Source organism: Halyomorpha halys, unplaced genomic scaffold (assembly GCF_000696795.3).
Source record: "Halyomorpha halys isolate HHAL.00 unplaced genomic scaffold, Hhal_1.1 Scaffold85.1, whole genome shotgun sequence".
Taxonomy (NCBI): domain Eukaryota; kingdom Metazoa; phylum Arthropoda; class Insecta; order Hemiptera; family Pentatomidae; genus Halyomorpha; species Halyomorpha halys.
This window is the reverse complement of record NW_027112611.1, coordinates 251,509-272,724: the sequence shown is the minus strand read 5'-3', so window position 1 is coordinate 272,724 and position 21,216 is coordinate 251,509. Positions and strand designations below refer to the sequence as shown.

Here is a 21,216-nt window from a genome sequence, read left to right as displayed (position 1 = left end):
AAAAAAAATGAAATAAACTATAATATTTAAAAATATAAAGAATAATTACAGTAAGAACCTACAAATATTCAATATTCTGAGACCAGATCTCATTTAAGAGATAAAATATCTTATTATAATAATAAAATGTTTCAAGAGTTAACATTTGATCAAATTGGATTAAAATTACAAATATTTTGCTGTATAAACAAACCTGTCTGAGGGTGAATACCGATCTGGTTGTCGAAACCTTCGCTGACCATATGCTCATCAATCTGATGTCCTGCATTCCTCTCTCTAAATACCAGGCCTTGAAAGTGGACGGTCAGTGCTTCCTGGATCACATCACTCAGTGGTTGTTCCTGCAATTCAGGGATAATCAGCCTCCTATTCTCATTTTCTTAATAGTCAATATAACATAGTGGAACCTTGATATAACAGTGGAACCTTGATATAACACAGTGGGACCATGATATAACAATAACCTCAATATAAAGAAAAGAGCATGTAAACAAACCTCCATATAATAAATGTAAAATCCTCTCATAAAAAATTTGTTTGGTGTAGGTGAGGTAAAAGAAAACGAAACAGGATAGAACATTTACAGTGAAAAGTATATTAAGAAAAAAAATTATAAAATACATGAAAGTTTTTGAAATCAAAATAAAAACTAAAACTAAAGAAAATCAAAATCACTCCTGGGTTTACAATGAATAATACATTAAATTATATTTATAGGCGAGTACAGCGGAAGGAATTAGTATCTTTAATGTTCTCGGTGTCGACCAGTTAATCTTCATTCAGTCCTCATGGGATGAGGTAAATCTATGATATTAAACAAAACTTACAGAATGAAGCGGCGGTTAATATAGAAGCTTCCAGACCTCTAGCTGCAAGGCGTACACCGGCGTTTATGATGAAGATGAGGTCAAGGCGTCTAACTTGTGATGGTCGAAGCAGTCAGAAGTTGCAGCTTGTGGTGGGCTTCATAGACAGCAGCGATGCTTCCACGATGTGAATCAGACCTGGAGTCCCAGGCAGGGGAAAAGTGCTCTAACAGCAGCCAACTAAATTATTCAAATTGAATCATGTGGTTCACAGAATTCCGGAGGCGCTGGAACAGTGGCACGAAAATTGAATGGAAATTATTGACTACTGAACAAAAATGTTCGCAATGTAACTTCTACACACCTCTTCGCAACCTCTATATTGTAATATTTAAAATTTATTAAAATAATTATAAGGAATTTGACTGTTATTATTTTCAGATCTAAAATACAGCTTTGATTATGACAAGGTTTAAATGAATAAATTAAATGTTAACTAGATATGGGAATTTTGTTTTAAATCATTTAATACTATTGAATCTATCTCAGGGTGGGTTCTCTAACAATCAGAATACAATTACACTTAAGTAAATTAATGACTACTTTTACAAATCTGTTTAAACCAAAATTAAGCAAACTAACAAATTATATTATCTTCTTTAGTAACTGTTGATTCTTCATGTCTTCTAACAAAAATGCTATCACTAACAGTAGACAAAAGGTGGGCAGGCACTCCAAGAGATGTCCACTCTGCCAACCACTGGCCCAATCTATGAGAGAGCTTTCTTCCTTTGAACATTACCAACCCCTCGATAGTCGATGTAAATGTTGATTGTAGCACAACCGTTTTAATTTTCTTGCAATAATCTATGATCTAAATATTTCATTGATAATTATTCTCTTCTTCTATTTTCTCCTAGATTAATTTGTACTATAATTGTGAAAGAGAAATAACAAATCTCTAAAAAATTTCAATCGATCTCAACATAGCAGCAATTCAACAGACACACACCACCATCCTGAATATTTGAAATGAATTTGCTTTTTTTCTCCATTACTTCTGAATGATGAAATTGGTTAGTTTATCAGACACGATTAAGTCGATAAGTTTGCTCTTTGATGGAAGCACATGGGATAAACTAAACTACACCATTTATATTTAAAAAATAACTATTAATCAAAATAGAGGATATAACAATATATTGAATATAACAATTATAATGCTTTGCCAAAGTACCTAAGATTCATTATACCAAGGTTCCACTGCATACATTAATTCTACAGCTTTGAAACTATGAACAATCAAAAGATGTAACGCACATGTGTCTCAAAGGAAATGAAATATTTTTTAAAACTTACAACGAAAAGAGGCTTTGGTGTGTCATCCTTAGGATATAGCCTGTTAACACTGTCCTTCAGGATGTCTGTGCCCGCTGGCGCGAGTAGGCAGTATTCCTTAATGCTGTACAGCCACCAGAAAACAGCATCTCGGCAGTTGTAGCGAGGGTTCAGGCCTTCTCCATCCAGAAGATTCGGGATCAAGCCATGACGCAAGCAACCACCAAAGCCCAAGATGTGGCACCTAAGCATCAAAAATATATTGAATCAACTTTTTAATGGGTTATAGAGATTTTATGTCAAGAGACGGTTCTAAAGTGAAATTTAGTTTGTAAGTGGCGTGCACCATCTATATCACAAAGAGGGACTGTTTAATTTATATTTTATGTGCATCCTAAATTTAAGTGCTTTCATAATAATCTATTCCTCTTGATTATATAACATTAATCTTTTCTTTCGTTTTTGAGCTCAAATATTCAATTAATTGTTTATGTAGGTTTTATTTTATTTTACTCAATAAATAAGACCTTCTTTTTGTTTGAGCCAAAGGCAGTTATTATTGTTTCTTTCAATCATTTAATATGTTTTACTATATCATTAAATTTAGATGGTTACTTCCCGTCAACCTATTTGTCCAAAGAATGAATTTAAAGTACAATTCTGGTCCTCCGGACCAGGTATGAAGTTGATAGTTTGAATTATAGATTTTAAAATTATTCAAACCATTTACATACTTTATTTATTATTCTCGTTTTTATCACTTCATAGTGCCTTAGTGTGCGATAAAATTTGATAATTACCTTTGAATGTTATATTGAATAGTTATTAAAATAAATATTCTTTTTTATTAAAATTAATGAATCTATTTACTTTAACAACGTACTTACAGTCTAAGAAATAAATTTAATTAATTAATACAACCACAACTTAGACAAATTACGGTCAACAGCAATAAAAAAAATAATTTTATACTTTTTCATCATACTGTTTAATCCTCATAAATTTAGATTATATTTTATTTATCATAACAGTGAAAAATTATTAATCAAAAAGATAAATTATGTTACTAGGATGATACTGACCTGGCTTCGTGATACCTTCCGGCTAACAGAAGTAATCCTCGAAGGGCAATAAAAGTGTCCCTGCCCCAGCAGCGCATCAAACCATTACTGAAGTGCGGAAGTCCTAATTACAATAAATTAAATTAATATTTTAGCTTATAAATCTTATGTACGCTTGATATAGTTTATAACAAGCTTGGATATAATCAATAAATAAATGACATCACTCTACCCATAAAGAAATCAATGAGTGAGCTATTGATATATGGTTTAAAATTCAAACAAGCCTCTCTCTGTTCCTATCTTACATGCTAAATGGAATGATTTTTTTTAGATCTATTTCCAGCAGTAGTATGGTGTCTCTTATCGCTATTAACATTGTCCTTAAGTGTAATATTATCAAATGATCAGATATGTCTCGTCCCTTGGAGGTCATTATAAACAATATCCAGTGTATTATCAATTTTTAAAACAGACCTGCTGCGAGAGTAGCTACAGAAGCATTGTAGTCAGTAGTGCCATTAGATAGCGCAGTGTTACTGTGCAACACGCTCTCGCACAGAGGAGGCAGGCTAGAGACCTCTGCTACCATTTGTACTGAGCACAACGATAGTAGTCTTGTTAATTCATCTCCTTCTTGGGCAAACCTGTTAACAATAATTTATATCACATTGTTCAGAAATTTACAGATTTACAGTTTTAATCTATACAAAAAAAAATCTGTTTTAAACTACACTTGACTGAGTAACTAGGGAATTTCTGTGAATCTAGGTAGGATAACGCCTAAGTTTGTTTACAGGCTACTTCTCTCTTAACAATAATTTAGTCATTCAAATTTTTAAGTTGTAAGTTCCTCAACACTTGTGAACTGTGTCAACAAAACAAGCAAATCTGTTTTGAAAACTCGATAACCCAAAAATGATTTTCAGTAAACTTGATACTCAAAAAATTTAATATCTTGATCAACTCACATAGTCAATATCTCAATAAACTCAAATATCTTAAAAATTTGATAACTCAAACTAAATTTGGACTCCTTCAAACTTAAATATATCAAGTTTTACATCCAATAGGAGGTTATTTCTTTCAGTCTCAGGGCTTGTTTTAGGTTTTAAGCCTAATACATTTTGACTAAGGGATTTCGAATGAACATGCAACTGAATATATGTAAAATTAAATACTGACGTGGATAAAAGAGAGAGAGCTCTTGAAACCAAAACGCTATGAACCTGAGAGAAGACTTTGTAGTAACCCCAAGGCCTTATTCCAGTCGGCAGCTCCGAAATGTTTTTTAGTTCTTTCTGGATCAGGTCACCTACCGTCAAAATACATGCAAAGGAATTATAAAGAAAAATAACTAAATAAGAAATACTAACCATAAAAAAAAAGATTATAATAACTGTAATAAACGGTTTTAACCAAAAAAAGACATGCAGACATACATAGTCATTACCCTTAATGAAATTATACTAATTTTAATTTAAATGTGCTGTTGTTCATTGTTAAAACATAAAGAAAGTAGAGTATAATCTTGATAATCTAACAATCGAAATTCCGATGCGACAAGCTTGTGATGTCTCAGGGAAGGACATTTTGGCCTATCATAGGAAGTGGGATGTTTTCCTATCATAATGTTCTTTGATTACCGATGAGTAGCCAATGATTCTTTAATTATCTCGTAGATAATGAAATATTTTTTAATGAATTTAACAGCTAAGCTAAGCTATTCCTTCAATATTTCATTAAAATTTACTTACTAATTGAGATTATTCTAAGCTTAAAACTAAGCTGCTTCAAAACTGTAATATTATATACCTAGATAATTTGTTGAAGGCCTGGACTTCAGTCTGTTGACCATGAAATCTCCAAGCCAAGGACCGGCTCGTAAGTTAGCGCAAAGTGGATGTCCGAGGTCATCCTTTGCAGCGATTTCCTCTAATAATGACATCACACCTGTAATAAAAACAGTTTTATCATAAGATCATTCATAATATATGATAATTACAATGAGAAAAGAAATTATATGATCGGTATGATCGGAATGATAAAGGAAAAATTATTAAATTAATGATCTTCTACTGGAAGAGTTTCTAGAAACTAATATGAAATTGGTGAATGATACAATATAAAAAAAAAAAATTAAAAATATAAAAAACATCAATATTACAGCACTGGCACAACATAGTATTAAATATAAACATTAATTCGATTTCAATAATCCAGAAATATTACATATAGTTAAGCATAGTAAGAATAGAAAAATAATAGAATTAGTACACATTACTAAAAACATTGGCAAAGCAATTAATTTTAAAACAGATACTAAAACTTTATGCACACATTATATAGACATTATAAATAAATTAACATTTTAGTTTTGCGCATTTTTATAGAATTCAAATTTATTTAATCTTTGTTGTTTGTTATTATATAAAAATTGTTTTTAATAAATTGTTAGATTTAGTTAGATTGTTCATCTTTGTGGAAATAGAGGTAGGAGATTATTGTTATCATAATGAAAGATAACCTTCAGGAAGGTAATTATTCTCCTTGATTAAAAATGTATAATAGTTGATATTATAAAAAGTTTTTTAATAATTGACAATGATATATTCAATATTAGCATATAATGACAAATAAGGAGTTAATTATTATACATTATATATAAAAAAGTTAATCAGGTAAAAAGTTTAATGAATAATGTGATATAGTAGTAATGTTGTAAGCATATGTTAAATCTTGTTGAGTTTGTTTTCTAGCAACCTGAAGATGGGGGATAACCTCGAAATGTCGTTGTCTGTGAAATAAACTAATATATTTAAATAAGGAAGATTGTGTCATTCACCAATTTCATACTGGGAAAAATTGTGTTTTTTTTTTTTAATATAACAGTAAGTAGGAAGATAATGGAAAGCGTGAAATAAAAACAGTAGTAGTAAAAGTTTGTTCATGTTCCAGCCCAGTTCCACTAAGACAGTTTCCAGTCGCCATTCATATTAATTGTATCGGGTTATGGCACACAAGTTTCAGTATGGCTAATACATAAGTACATCAGTCTTTAACCCACATAATAGTGTTTTTGTTTTAAAGATAAAAGTCAAATTCTTAATTTCAATAAAGGTGTAAAAACTTACCCTGGAGTCCTTGATAGACGAGGTTGCCATAGCCAGGAACATGGTAGACTGAACCGCCTTCTCCATCACATCGGAAGAGGGCAAAGTTTATATCAGTTAGTCCCAATCGAAACACAGCCTTCTCAATTTCAAGTGATTTAGTTCTCAGCCTTTCTGCTGCAGCTCTACTACTATTACGGCTGATAACTCTGTAATTTTCCATATTTATTAATGTTGGATATTTAAATAATTACTAAGTTCAAATTTCATCAGTAGTAAAGAAGTATATAAGTATAATATTCGGTAACTAAACTGGAGGAGTAGATGTTCCTGGGAGTAAAAACAGAGTAATAGGTAGTTATAATACTCTTTGTGCATAAAATAGCTTTTATTTAAACTTTTATGTAAAATATAGATATGAAATTTATTCTTCAAAATATAAGCAATCATATTTCAATTATTTTAACACATTCTTTCTGCCAGAAGTTGAATTTGGTGGTGATAATAGTCCTAAGTTTTTGAGGTGCCAGCCTTACAAAATATGGACCATTGACGAACGAAGACCATAGCCAGAAAGAGCAAACATTATAGATGTAAAGAGGGTGAGGAACAAGATGAATTCTTATAAATTGAGGATGCCAGTTCAATTTCTGTGAATTTTTCTTTGACTTTAAATAAAACAATTGTAAAACATTTTATTTATCATTAAATATATAAATCTAAATACAACAAAAAGAGATTGCAACATACATTAAGCAAATCCAGTTAGTTTTCGACAATATTACATAGATAATCAAAATAAAATACATTATAATTACCTGATCACGACTACGGAGCCTGGCTTGAAATTGTCTGTGAGGTTGAGGCGCACGGATAAGCCAGTCGGAGTTGCCTGGAGCATTGGGCAGTTGTCGATGCTAACCCTCTCTGATATTAAAACTTCATAATCAGTTAGACCATTGATAGAATCGCTGAATCTGTTATTAGCTGTTGGCATGACATATTTGTCTTTCTCAGCCCTAAAAAATGATTAGGTATAAAAAATATTTAAAAAAATTAATCATTTGGCTATCATAATAACAATTTAAAGTTTAACAATGGATAAAATGGTAATAAATAAAAATACATTAACATGAATTAGCCTCCTTCCTCTTCTTCCAGATCGAGAGTTGCATTTCCCCTCCATCTTCTTCCACTCATCCGTCGAGGTGCCAGATTTCAGCATCAGAAGCGTTGGCTGATCAACCTCTGCAGCATCGGAGCCAATGTCATCCCTCATACTTACTATTACTCTTCTTCTGGGAGTACCCCTGATAGACTTGGTTCTATCTTCTCTTTAATCTGTTAAAAACATCCTTCCTTCTTTCCTCAGTCCTTTTCCTTGCTACTTGATGGAGGATGTTTTCTTCTTTTGATATTCTCAAGTCCTCAAACATATCTTGTGCCTTATTTAGGGTTGGGGAAACCTAATCCCTCTTCTGTTCATAGACCACCTCTATCGACTCTCCAATCGCCTCAAGGCTACTATTTCTTACACTTTCTTTGATACTATATCATTTATGGTTTTAAGATTTTTGCATCTGGCAACTGTTTCTGGCTATCACTTGCCATTTCTGTTGCTTGGCATGACATCATCTCCACTCCCTCTATCATCAATAATATAGTAATACTTTACATAAAATTGAAGTGTTTTTTTTTTCTAATTGTATTTTTGCCTTCTCACTTGTGGATTATAATTCACACACTAAATAACTACATTAAGCAAAACAGTCTCCAGTCCACATACTCTCAGTCCCAATAAATAAATAATAATAACAAAAACAACACCATGGGTATCTAACAACAAAACTAAGTTTTTAAAAACCTCCTGTCTTTGGAGAGTTCCAACTCATACTTTTGTCCCTTAGGACTCTACCCATACACTTCCACTTAAATATGCAACAACATGAGCCCTTTAGTGACTTGCTAATTTCATATGCTGCCATCAGTAGCTTCAAGTTCAGAATGTAGAAAAGAGAATACCATCGTAAAGACATAAAGCTTTGAAATTTGGGATGCTAACTAAAGAAAAAAAAAGTGATAAAATAATTAAATCCAACTTACTTGTAGACTAATCGGGCTTGTAAAAGAACAGAGTGGGCCATCCCAGGAATCGTAATACCATGGCCAGATCCTGAGGCAGCAGGGTCCGGGTTCGAAAACACTGTATAGCTAATTAGTATCACCGATTCCATTGTGTGGGGGTTGTATCTTGTCACGGCAACTATATCTCTTGTTAATTGGTCCACGAAAACCTTTAAACAAAAAGTGAAGATGTATAATAAAAAAAAACATTTTTAATTGATCTACAATTAAATCCTTTTTCAATACTTAGTGATCAATTCAAAAAGTTTTTTTTTTTAAATATTTTTATCTATTCCCTAATTCTATAAGAAACAAAATGGAAAAGTTTACAAAAAAGGCTCTAATTACCTGGGAGAAGCCGTCCTTTACAAGACTAAAGTGAAGTTTGTTTAAGGCTTTTTTCACATCCATGATACCTTTAGAGAACCTTGCATCTGACTTGGCCATGTATAGCCTCTCTTCTTTTACCACATCAACCTAGGAACAGACATTATTTTGTAAATGAAATCCAATATCGATTCAATATAGAGAAATAATATGGTCTTATTTCCTTTCTAAATGATTTTAATCATATTATTTACCTCTTGACTCCTCGCTTTTAAGCATGAAAAAATATCTTAATTAGAAATATATCAAGAGAAGTGACAAATTATAATTTAATAAGCATGAGGAATAATCCTCCGTTTCGGCACTTAGGCCAAGAACAGAGAGAGAACCTTATTATTGATTTATCACAATTCATTTAAGAAATGTCATTCATTTGTAGGTTAATTGCGTATGTCATATAATCTTAAAAAACAAAAACCAATATCAAATTAAAAAAACATCAAATTAATATCATAACAGTTTCATTTAAGTTTTATGAAATGGCTATTCACTTACAAAACATACAATAATACAAACTACTCTCAAACAATTAATTAATAAATATATTAGATTAGTAAACTCGTAAGAAATTATTCATAAGATAAAGTTTGAGTAATAAAAAAACTGCAACAATATTATGATAATGAAAAAAGGGTAACGTAACCAAAATACCTGATGTGGTACCAGCTGGTCGTATCCGAAAGTTGATCCAGTACCGCAAGCTGCTATTGCTACTAAAGCAGAAGAAGGAATGACATCGTAAATAGTCCTCTTCTCTATAGGATGAGGATTATCATGCGACATGTCGAGGAATAAAGCTGGTGCAAGTTTGCGTGGCCGCCTCGTCTCGCTGAGCAAGGAGCCGACAACATCACCACCATATCTATACACCAGACGGCCGACCTCGTGCGAGTCCCAACCAGACATACACTCTGTAATAAAGTAACACAAATTCATAAACTTGCTATACTTCTATCAACTTTCCTATCTTATATAAAAAACACAGCAACATATTGATGTCAAACTTTATTAATTCTTAATGCCTATCAAGAGTAGGCAATGCCACACCACATGATGACATCGCAGAATAATAAAATAAGAAGCTTTAAATCCATAATCTGAAATTTAAAATAATCAAGAGATATGATGCTAACCTCTTATCAATGACGTGATACCCAATTTATTCATAAATACATTATCAGTAAGATCAGAATTGGTGAACAACTCGGCTACAACATATAAATCAGGCCTAATATTACGAGCAGCGTCCAACAGATACTGAAAAGAAAAAAAAAAATTATAAATATCCTCTTTTTGATCATATTAAAAAAAAATAATAAGAAAATTATAAAAAAAATCATAGTAATTATTTTACTTTATTATAAATTATTTCTAAAAATTTTTGGAAGCAGCTATCCAAATATACATTTAAATCAGTTTAATTAGAAACCATAAAACGAACTTTTATAATGCTTGAGGAAGCAGTGTGGTTCAGTCGATAAGGCACTGTTCTACTAACTCCAAGGACCCGGGTTTGAATTCAGCTGTCACAGATAATTATTTATTATGTTACTGTAGCTGTGAGTCAACCTGTGGGTTCAGGGAGACATCCGAGGTCTGCCCAGCCTCATAAAGTGACTACCCTTAATTAAGGAAAAATCTAGTGTTGAAGCATGATCATGCACAAATAAATTACCTCCTTCTATAGATGTTGTACGTGAAGTAGTAATTCCTTACGACATACTGAATCTAGGAACAAATTATATACTATAGTAGTCAAATCTACCATTTTTAATCCTATTTAGAGATTATAATATAGGAATTTTTTTTAAAAATATGCAAGTAGGCATCAAATCTATTTTATCAAATTCCACGCACTACTTTCGTTAATTCATAAAATAAAGCATTTTTCTTAACATTGCTATTTTAAAAAACGGCTCATCCATTATATTTTTTTAAATGACAAATTATTGGGCCTTAAAATATATTTAACTATGTATTCACAGAAATAGCGAGGAAACTGTACTAATCTGTTATATCTACTAATTATACATATCTATTGTTATGTTATTTTTATTTTATATATTTAATAATATTTCAATCTATCTTATTTCTATCAATATTCTCTTAGATCGACTTCATATAATATGAAAAATTACTACACTATATACATTTTTTAATTAAACTGACTTAAATGTAAGAAAATGATTGAATATTGTAAATACTTCTTATACATATTTTAGATTTTTAACAAAATCCTATCTATAGTCATTAATAGCAAGTAGGGATAATGTTAATCAAAAATATAGCCAAAAATATATATATAGAGATAACAGACCTGTGCAACAGGAATTGGTGTTGAGTGGCAATTGTCGAGCCTCACCCCATCAAACACTTCCACAGTCTGCTCAACGTATTCCTTCATATGAGACCAAAGAAATGGGCAATCCTCTTCCTTTTCTCCATATCTAAAAGTAATATTGACGTAAATGTATTATTCATCACTCTATAATGAAAACAATCAATAATTATCTATTAGATATTTGTATTAACTTTTATATAAAAGGAAGATGATCTGGGTGCGGTCTAAATAACTCAGATAGTAAATAAACTATTTATTTTCAGCCAATGTTTTGCCATACTTTGCAGGGCTTTCAAAATTAAGGAAAGCGAAAGAATCAATAGTGTAGATCAAAGAATTATTCTTTCGTTTTCCTTCCTTTTGAAAATCCTGCAAAGGGGGAATGGGTTATCTAGAGATAAACAAGCTGTTCTTACCATGGTTGGAGGTCAGCTTTCATTACGTGGGATTGCCACAGAAATGATAAAAGTTGACACCCCAGGCCAGATTCAAACTGGCACCACCAAAGTTCCCAGATGGCAAAAACCTGCGCTTCAACCACCTGAGCCATGGCCAGCCCGCTCATTCTCTATCTTTCAGGATTCAGGTTATCTGTGTATTTACTATCTATCTATTAATACTACATCTAAATCCCTCCTCACCATGACAAACCCCTCCTTATGAGGAACGAAGTTTACAACAAAACGTTAGTATAAACAAATGTTCTAATTTTTTTTATTTTATTATTATTACAATTTTCCTTCAGTTTTTTTTTTTTTTTTTATTTTTGCATTTTAAAACTTCTAGGAGAGGAAGTCCAGTTGACTGAGTGGAGAGAAGACAGAAAAGTAGGGGTCGGCAGGAGACTGTTTGCCACTCTTTACCCACAGGCAAACTCACCTTAGATGTACTATACCTACATTTATCTTATTTCCTTCAATATGTAATTACACCGCATTTACATCCTCACTCTTTCCATATTATAATTTTACTATATTTGATAATATTTCTATTAATTATTATTTATCTATTTATTTCTACAATGAAACATTTTCAATTCTATTCATTCATATTTATATTTTTTAGTTTACTTTGTTTTTTCATAAATCTTAATTATATTAGTTTGTAAGTATATTCTCATCATACTTTATGTTTATATCTTGTTTTCATTTAGCTCTGATGAAGATCTGCAAAGTGGGATGAAACATTGATTACCAATAGGTTTTTCTCCTATTTTGTTTATTTTTTAACTGACACCGTGACCATCTTATCAGGAATATACTGTATAAAATAATAATAAATAATTAACAAGCAAATGTAACTAGAATGAAAAGAAACAAACCTTAGCTTGACACTGTCTCCCCACGGAATGAGCTCACGTCTCAAATAGATGTGAGATCCCTCTTGAGCAAAGTCCATATTAGGATCAAAATTCATTACCCAACCATTGTGAGCCCAGATCATTTTTGCACTGTCGCCGTACACCAATGTCTCGGCATTATCGTCATCAAGGCCATTGCTGAAGAAGTATCTACAAAATGGATATTTTATTTAGAAATTATAAACATAAATAAAACAATACATTAATAATTAAAAACCATTGGTAGTTACCTCGGGAAAAGGGGATTTTCATCATTCACTTGCCCTAGTTTTGGCCCGTTTTCTTGTACTCTAAAATAGCTACAAGAAAAATAAAATTAAAAACTATCTAGGTTGTTACTTAATGAATCATGACATAAAATGACAAAAACATTTACCGAACAGAAGCTATGCATGCCTCAACTGCAGCAGCTAAATGGGATTCTATTTCAGATCTAATCTTTGCGTTCAATTCCTCAAGGCACACTTTGAAGGCCTCAGCACAACGACGTCTTCTCGTGTCCTCGTCATAACAATCAGACCTATGTTCAAATATGGTCTTTTATATATATATTCAAAATGATTAATTGTAAGCAATAATAAAAATAAATTTAAATTAAAACATCTGATGTGGGACACACATCATACTGCTCTTACTTACAACCCTACTTTGATTAAAAATTAATAAAACATTTATATCTTTTATCTGTTAATATTTCATATGTAGTATAGCGGATAGTTCACTGACTAGTAAGTGGATAAGGGTGAAACATCCTTGAGTTGAAATGAATTCTTGTTCATTTTAAAGAAAAATGTCTTTATTATAATCTTTCTTTCCAGCCTCCATATCATAATAATAACACAATAATGTTTATTATGACCCGGAGGCAGGAAATTTATTTGTGAAACAAATAAATTTCATTATTATTAAAGATGACAGTACTCCCCCTTTCTATATTTTCATATATAGGAAAGTGAAAGTGAAAAAAGTGACTATTGTCATAACAGTGTACGATGAAAACACTGGCAAATATCTACATAGATAGATAGGGGATATATGCTTAGATTGGGAACAGTGGAGGGGAGAAAGGAGTGGTAATAGGGGATAGTGTGAGTAAGGAGGTACATGTATATGATACTTGGACATTCTAGCCCATCATGAGTTGCAAGGATTTGTCAGGTGTTGTCTTGATGTTTCTGAGAAAGATGAGATGGTGGTAAATAAGGAGTTAGCCGACAAACCTGTGTTCTGACTAGAGAACAAGAGACTCTTTGTGGTCTGTAATAAACTTTTTTTTGCTTTGTACATTAAATTTAGACAATTTAAATTCAATCCATAAGTTTTATTAGTTTTTTTTTGTTTTTATAAGATAGTTTTTTTTTTTTTAATTTATATAAAAGGTTTTTCTTCTCCATAAACTCTGACGTAGGGTTAAGCATCTAAGAATCAATTTATGAGCCACTCTTTCCTCTCTCATCCTGATCACATGGCCAAGCAATTTAAGCCTCCGTATCCTGATATACGAGATGCTACATTTCTTGTAGAGCCCAAACAGTTCACCATTTTCCCTTCTTCGCCAATTACCATCCTTAACCCCAAAATCCTCCTCAGAATTACCCTTTCAGACCTGTTTAGCAAGTTAATGTTTTTATTGCATAGTAATGGTTTATGATACTTAATAAAAAAACTTTCTAATGTTACAAGCGTCATCTCTGGAATTTTCTAAGTATTTATTAACCCCAACTCTCGTGCTCCACATATAAGTAAGTGAAAGCAATATATAACAAATAATAGATAATTCGTACCTTAATAAGTATGATCACTAGCCCTTATTTTCAATAAGCCTACCTGTAAATATTAAACAAAGAAACAGCCAGATTCAAGTCAATTGTTGATCCAAGCCTTCGATATTCTGGGTCCTGTATAATCTTCAGCATCAAAGGCTCATCACCCGACTCTGCCCTTCTTGAAGGTTCGTTCTGACTAACCATGTCCTGAAACTTGCTGACATAAGAACGGACATCTGCCATAAATAGCTCATGCAGCTTCAGTTGTGGGATCACTCTAGTAGCCAGGTGGAAGCGGAGGGCCTAACATAACATAAAAGAAGTAATGCATAAGTATAGTCTCTGAAGTAATATGCAATATTACTTATTTAATGAAAAAAAAAAAGTAGTAGTTTTAAAAATAATATTCTTCTTAAGTAAATAATCATATTGTACTTCTATGTGTATGTAGTATTTCTATGACTGCAGTCTTGCTAAAATAATAAAATATTAATACAAAAAAAAAAACTACTTAAGTAAAATTACTAACTATTGTTAATCATTCATAATATTATATTTTGTCATACTTATAATTAATCTTAATTTTACATGGAAACTTTTTCTGTTTAAACCATTTGTTCTATTACTTAACTATGGCTTGTTCTCTTCCATAGTTTTTTTTTGTAGGCAAGATAGACCTTGGAGGTCCAAGGCTGCACGCAATGTACTATGGAAATACATTGCCCGTTTCTTGATGTGGTTTTCATTGGGTGGGTTTGTCACTCCCACGCCTATTTTTGTGAGTGAGTAATGTATAAAGATAGATATGCTTGAAAAAATCCTGGGTAGGGCCGAGACTCAAACTCACAACCTTTGGGTTGGTAGACAGGCACGTTACCATGCTGCTACTGTCGCCCCCAATGTAAAATAAATACTAATAATAAATATAACAAAATATAAATTATAATGTGTAAACATAAACGTAGTAAACAACAAAAGTCCACTAATCCCACTTTGGAATAATAAAAACGGACATTCCATATAAAATGACCCAATAATATATTCAGTAAATAGTAAAGAATACAATTAATTGTAAATAAGAGAGAAAGTGGTGAACATACATCCAGGTTGCCTTCAGTAGTTATGTAAGATGAGATTCCATACGACTCGAGAACTCCAGAAGCTATAGTCTTACTAGTAACGGCTAGGGCTGCGTCAAGCAAATATGCAGGCCGCAAGTGTTTGCTGTTCTCGAGGTTGTATGTACACTCTGGATGGAGCTGCAGCCATGGACTCTCGTTGGCAGAATGGTTGAGCACTATATCACAAACTGTCAGCATCTACCAATCAATCAGAAGCCATTAGTTATAAATCTGACATTTTAAGTATAATCCAATAAACTTTATTTTTACATTATAGACATATACAACAATAGAATAGACAAACAACATTCTTTATTAAAAATTCAAGACAAACCTTCCATTCCGTCCTCAATGTAGAAACAATTTTTGACAACTGTTCCCAAGACATAGGATTCTGGTCTTCGGCAAATGAAGGACTCAGTTTTAGCTGATCTCGGAGGCAATAGCCGGACCCAGAATTACCAAGTTCCTAGTCGACAAAAAGAATAAAAAATTATCACAACTATGCAATGCATTAAAAAATAAAATATAATGAAGACCAATTAAAATAAATATATAAATCATACTATTATATAAAATGACAATCAGTTTCTCGTTTGTAGTGGATAATTGCAAAAATTACTATTAATAAATAGGATATAATTAAACATGTTGCTCCCAGTCATAATTTAAAAAAAGGTAGTTCACTTCACCTTGATTTTATCTACAAGCTATGACGATACTAAGCAAACATAAATAACAAGTTACCTGGACAGGTGAGAAGTGAATTGCATTATATCCACTGTCCTTTGCAGGAGCTAGCCTGTCAAGCCAACCTGCATGCGGTCCGAGGCACTTTGACAGGACAGTCACGCATTGAATGCATTCTAAAGGTATTGGCTCGTCTCCTAATAGGATCTCTGGCTCAACATTAATATAACCAGAGCCGACTTCCTTCCTGAAATCCAAAGAATTCGCTCAACATGATACTGTCAATAAATTATTACAGACCATCTGCTATCATGGAATTAATTAATCAAGAATATACCTTTATCTTAAATAATACAATTTCAACAAATTGGATAAATTTATAATATTATGGGAATATCATGATTTATATAGTCAAAACTCCATATTCCCATGGTTACGTTCAGTAAATAGGCATAGAATGCAAGAACAGTGAATACAGAATGGTAATTTGTACAGTATTAATGGGGATATTTTCCAGGGTTACAAAATTTTAAAAAATATATATATACAAGTAATTTAATATTTAACGATATACTTTTTGAAAAATATTAATCTGATAAACGGCTGTGAGACCTGGGCTCTAACAGGTACCCTAGAAAGCAAAATCAAGAGATTCTGGGATCAGAGCCTTAACACATGGATGAGAAAAACTTAAAGTTAACTGCTTGCAGAGACTAGTCAGTCAATATCTCATGATATGAAGGTGAAGAGATTAAGGTGGGTAGGACATATCGCTAGAAGCGATCTATTAAGACGCTTCTACATAACAATGAATGCGAGTATAATTGGCAAGAGATCACATGGGAGGGGAAGAGATCACATGGGAGGGCAAGAGATCACATGGGAGGCCAAAAACCAGACGGATAGACAGAATTAACAAAGATGTGAAAGAGCTGCATGCACAAAAAAATTAGTAAAGGAAAAACTTTATTAAAAACAACAAAGATATACTGCCCAGCTTCATTGGGCTGCCAGCTACATAGCATACTTATTCTAATCCGATCGGACAATTTTTTTAATCTTATAATACATAGGCATAACAAGTAACACGGGCCGCCCGTAGCTCAATGGTTAAGACACAGTCTTACCAATTTGATGTCTATTGGCGGTGCTAGTTCGAATCAAAGGTGCAGGCAGGCCTGGAGCATTAACTTTTTTCATCGAGTGGCGGTCCCACAAAATGAAAAACTTTAACCCACAACAATGGTTAGGCAGTATAGAACTCCAATGGGAGTCTTGGCCGAAAAAAAAACAAGTAACAATATATAATAATAGAATATGATTTTTTTTTGTTCATTGGTTTAGTTGTTTAATCTTTTTTTTTTTCCTTTTTGATGATTATTTTTTTTTAAAAATTTTATATGGATATATATTTTTTTTAGATAATCCTTCCTTTTTTTTCTCCTTTCCTTCATATTCTCTCTTTCAACCCAAAGTGACGTTAAAAGAATAATTGATACAATTAATAAATAAAAGTGGTGATAGATATATAAATGTATTCATAAGAATAAATAACAAATAGATATAAAAATTAACAAATATATGTAAAAATAAATATTAAAAAGTTTAAAAAACAAGTTTGTAGATTAATATTAACAACCTTAAGCAGTGGTTTACAGAATTTAGTAATTTTTTCTTGAGAATGTCTTTGGCAAAGGACAAGTATCAATGGCAAGGTACAAACTTATCTTATGTGGCAACATGACTTATTAAAGGTATTCACTAATATTTCATTGCTTTTACTGGACATAGGCTGAAAATAATGCAAAGGTCATATAATACAACAAGAAGAGGAGAAGCAGGGAAAAGGTCAAGAGAGAAGCCTAGAGAAAAATGTTAAGAAGAGCATTAAAATTAAGAAACATTTATGGTAAAACTCCAACTCACCTATCAGTTCCTATAGTAAAATAATAACGGAAGGCTCCAGGTAACCAGCAGGTTACCTCCCGGTCATGATGGTAGGATCCTCTTAAGAAAAAACTACCCTTTTTTGGCAGTTCGGTGTAGACCTTTACATGCTCACCGTAGAGGCTAGGTCCATTTTTGAATATCACCTTATCACCTGATAGCAATCAAAATAACTAATTAGATAACATCAGAGTCTCAAATTAATAAATATGTATTAATCATTATATAAAAATCCATTGATTAATCCTTCTTCAATAATTATTGTAGAGTGAGGAGTTTTCATGCCACTAGTCCCAAATCGATGGCCTAGAATAAAACCTCTCAAATTATACCTCAAAAATAAAAAAAAACTTAAATTTATATTAACTATATTATGGCTACTGAGAAAGATATCAGGTTTCATTCTCCTTTGATAGAGCACAGTACGAGTAAGATTTTTTTTTTCACACTCATGTATTGTATCTTTCTCAGTAGCCATAATATTTAAGTTTTAAGTTGATATAAATTTAAGTTCGAAGTTCATTAATTGATAATGTTTAATTAATATAAAAGGAAGATAGTCCGGGTGCACACAAAATAACTCAAATAGAAAATAAGCAATTTATTATGACCCATATTTTTGTCCCTCGTTGCAGGACTTCATCAGGGCTAAAAAAGATACAAACAATTAAAATTAAGTAACAGAGTAAGAGAATAAGATAAGATAAAATAAAAATAAACGAGGCGTGGTTAAAAATTATTTAAAACATGTGAAAATTTATATAAAAATGAACAAAGTAAATTAAAGAAAAATTAAATAATATTAAAGAAAATATAACACATACACCATCTTCCTTTTATAAATTTAAGTTTTTTTTTTGAGAACCGAGGTTTCCATTTTAGGCCATCGAAATGCTAAGTGTGTTATCACACTAAACAGTTAGCACAAATTTTGAGTTAATGACCCAGCTGTTCTAACCTGCTAAATGTGCCTAAGTGTTACTTGGGAAAGTAAGGTTATTTATATTCATGGAATATAATGTATATATATTTATGAAATAATTAGCCCTTCTGTGGTAAAATTGTCACTACATGACTCTAATAAGCCAAAAAATGAATAAAATATGCTCGGAATGTGCCAAACTCGACCTTCAGAACTTTGTACAGTACTGCACAGGAGGAAAAACTTTATTAAAATACAAAGTTGTGCTGCCCAACTTCATTACGTTGGTAGTCACATAGCATACTTATTTTAGTCTAATCAGACGATATTTTTAATCTTACGATACATAAGGCTATACAAGTATACAATAATAATTATTCTCAAAAATAATTAATTGAAATCACGATTTCTTCATCAAATAAATGCAAAATTCTATTTTCATTATCATATAAACAAAAGTTAAGATGTAACGCATCAAAAATTATAAGGCAATACGAAAAGAGTTCATCAAATCAGTGAAACAATATGATAAAACTTACTTTTTCACTATATAGTACCTTCCCAGTCAGAATTCAAGAAAGGTATCATGTATTTTCTCAAATAGGCAAGATAATGGCCAGACCAAGGATTAACACGCTTAATATAGTTAACAAAGGTTATATGAAAACCCCAATATTTTTTTATTTTTAATTCTTATTACCTTTTTTTACACTGAAGAGAGATGTTTCCAAATGTTCCCCGCGGTTAAGCTCGACAAAATACGAATTCCCGGGCTTCATTATAACTTCTATGGATAGAATATCTTCATAGCTATTTAAAAAAAAAATTAAGAAATGGATTATAATGTGTTCAATGCATGCAAATAAATACTTTACAAGGGCAATTTTAAACTATTTTTTCTGAATCCACAAGTACATTAAACAAATAAACCTTAATTCAAATACAAATACCATGAATGATAACAGGTACAAAGATCAGCATATATGAATACTGATGAAACTTAATTTCAACTTGATACAACCATTTTATAATATTTACAAACAATCAAATTATTTATAGAAGTAATTTGGAAAAAATAAATGTAGAGAAAAAAATCATCATAGATTTAAAAGTATTCAACTATTATCAACCACAATAAGAATATCAACTCAGATTTAGCAGTATATATAATTCATTGGAGGTATAGCTATGTAGCTAAAATGTGGTACTTTAATGGAATTTGAGCATCTAATTTTCTGTATGGCTGGTCCCTACCGTCTAAAAAAAAAAACTTTAATTGAAGACTTATAAAAACGATAACATTTTAATAATTATCATAAGGATTAGGTTGGGAGAGAGGGAGCGGTCAGTGGAGAGAAGAACACTAATAAGTAAGACTTATGTTACTTGTGCCAACATTTTGGCTTAAATAGTAAGCCCTCATCAGGATTGTGTAAAAAAAAAAAAAAAAAGATAAAAACCATGACATAATACACAAAACAAAGCAACGATAGCATTGTATATTAGGGTTACTTTCTCTATTTGGGATATATTTCTCTATCGGGGGAGTTCCAAAGCTAGTTGGGCTATCACAAAGTAAGCCAAGTCTATGAACAAATCGGATAAGAAGTAATGAAAAAATGTCTGTGTGTGCATAAATATGTATACAATAATTATCTTTTTAAATAATGTTAATTAAATTGTATCATTGGTAGTTGGTGTTATTATTAATATTAATCACTCTCAAACAATTAATATATTAAATTGTAAAACTAAAAAATTGCAACTATTAAAGCAAACGATATATAAAAATAAAAAAAGAATTATATGTCTGAATATTTTACATAGCAGTCACAACTATCCAGCACAGACCACTAGTGTTTGTGTGTGTTTGGCGCCTTGAGTATCCAATGGTTGAATTCCAGAAGCTGTATTGATGTGGAAGCTATGGGAGTAATCTGTTGTTGACCTAGGGAATGTTATTTATATTATCTGTTGGCATTATTTGGAAGTATATTTTGGCTAATTAATGCAAATTCATACTCCAGAAAGCAAGTTTACTACATGGACGTTATTAGTTTAACCTTTGGAAACATTTATTATGGATGAAGGAACAAGAAATTACATTTAAATTTACTTTATAATTACGACATAATTTAATGTTGTAAATATAAAATATACAGTTCAAATCCAGCAGTGATAGATAATTATTTATACTGTTATTGTGGCCGTGTACAAAGTACTGCTGCACCTCTGAACCT

The 21,216-nt window shown here is 31.6% G+C and overlaps 1 protein-coding gene across 6 annotated transcripts in view; it reads right to left on the bottom strand.

Moving 5' to 3' along the window:
• Positions 1-21,216, bottom strand: part of LOC106677050 (glycogen debranching enzyme) — a 32,712-nt gene that overhangs the window by 8,618 nt on the left and 2,878 nt on the right. For 5 of the 6 annotated variants that reach the window (XM_014414730.3, XM_014414729.3, XM_014414731.3 and 2 more), the window contains 22 exons: positions 19,677-19,786; positions 18,034-18,208; positions 16,165-16,354; positions 15,752-15,886; positions 15,397-15,615; positions 14,358-14,599; positions 12,907-13,050; positions 12,761-12,829; positions 12,492-12,680; positions 11,147-11,276; positions 9,963-10,086; positions 9,481-9,740; positions 8,791-8,919; positions 8,422-8,612; positions 7,137-7,337; positions 6,340-6,527; positions 5,021-5,158; positions 4,391-4,520; positions 3,683-3,852; positions 3,227-3,329; positions 2,166-2,388; positions 194-341 (listed from right to left, as the gene is read on the bottom strand). In XM_014414730.3, coding sequence (XP_014270216.1) covers positions 194-341; positions 2,166-2,388; positions 3,227-3,329; positions 3,683-3,852; positions 4,391-4,520; positions 5,021-5,158; positions 6,340-6,527; positions 7,137-7,337; positions 8,422-8,612; positions 8,791-8,919; positions 9,481-9,740; positions 9,963-10,086; positions 11,147-11,276; positions 12,492-12,680; positions 12,761-12,829; positions 12,907-13,050; positions 14,358-14,599; positions 15,397-15,615; positions 15,752-15,886; positions 16,165-16,354; positions 18,034-18,208; positions 19,677-19,786 — 3,608 coding nt within the window. Of the gene's footprint in view, positions 1-193; positions 342-2,165; positions 2,389-3,226; positions 3,330-3,682; positions 3,853-4,390; positions 4,521-5,020; positions 5,159-6,339; positions 6,528-7,136; positions 7,338-8,421; positions 8,613-8,790; positions 8,920-9,480; positions 9,741-9,962; positions 10,087-11,146; positions 11,277-12,491; positions 12,681-12,760; positions 12,830-12,906; positions 13,051-14,357; positions 14,600-15,396; positions 15,616-15,751; positions 15,887-16,164; positions 16,355-18,033; positions 18,209-19,676; positions 19,787-20,799; positions 20,898-21,216 lie in introns of those variants that run through there. The other variant, XM_067050392.1, reaches the window with a different exon arrangement.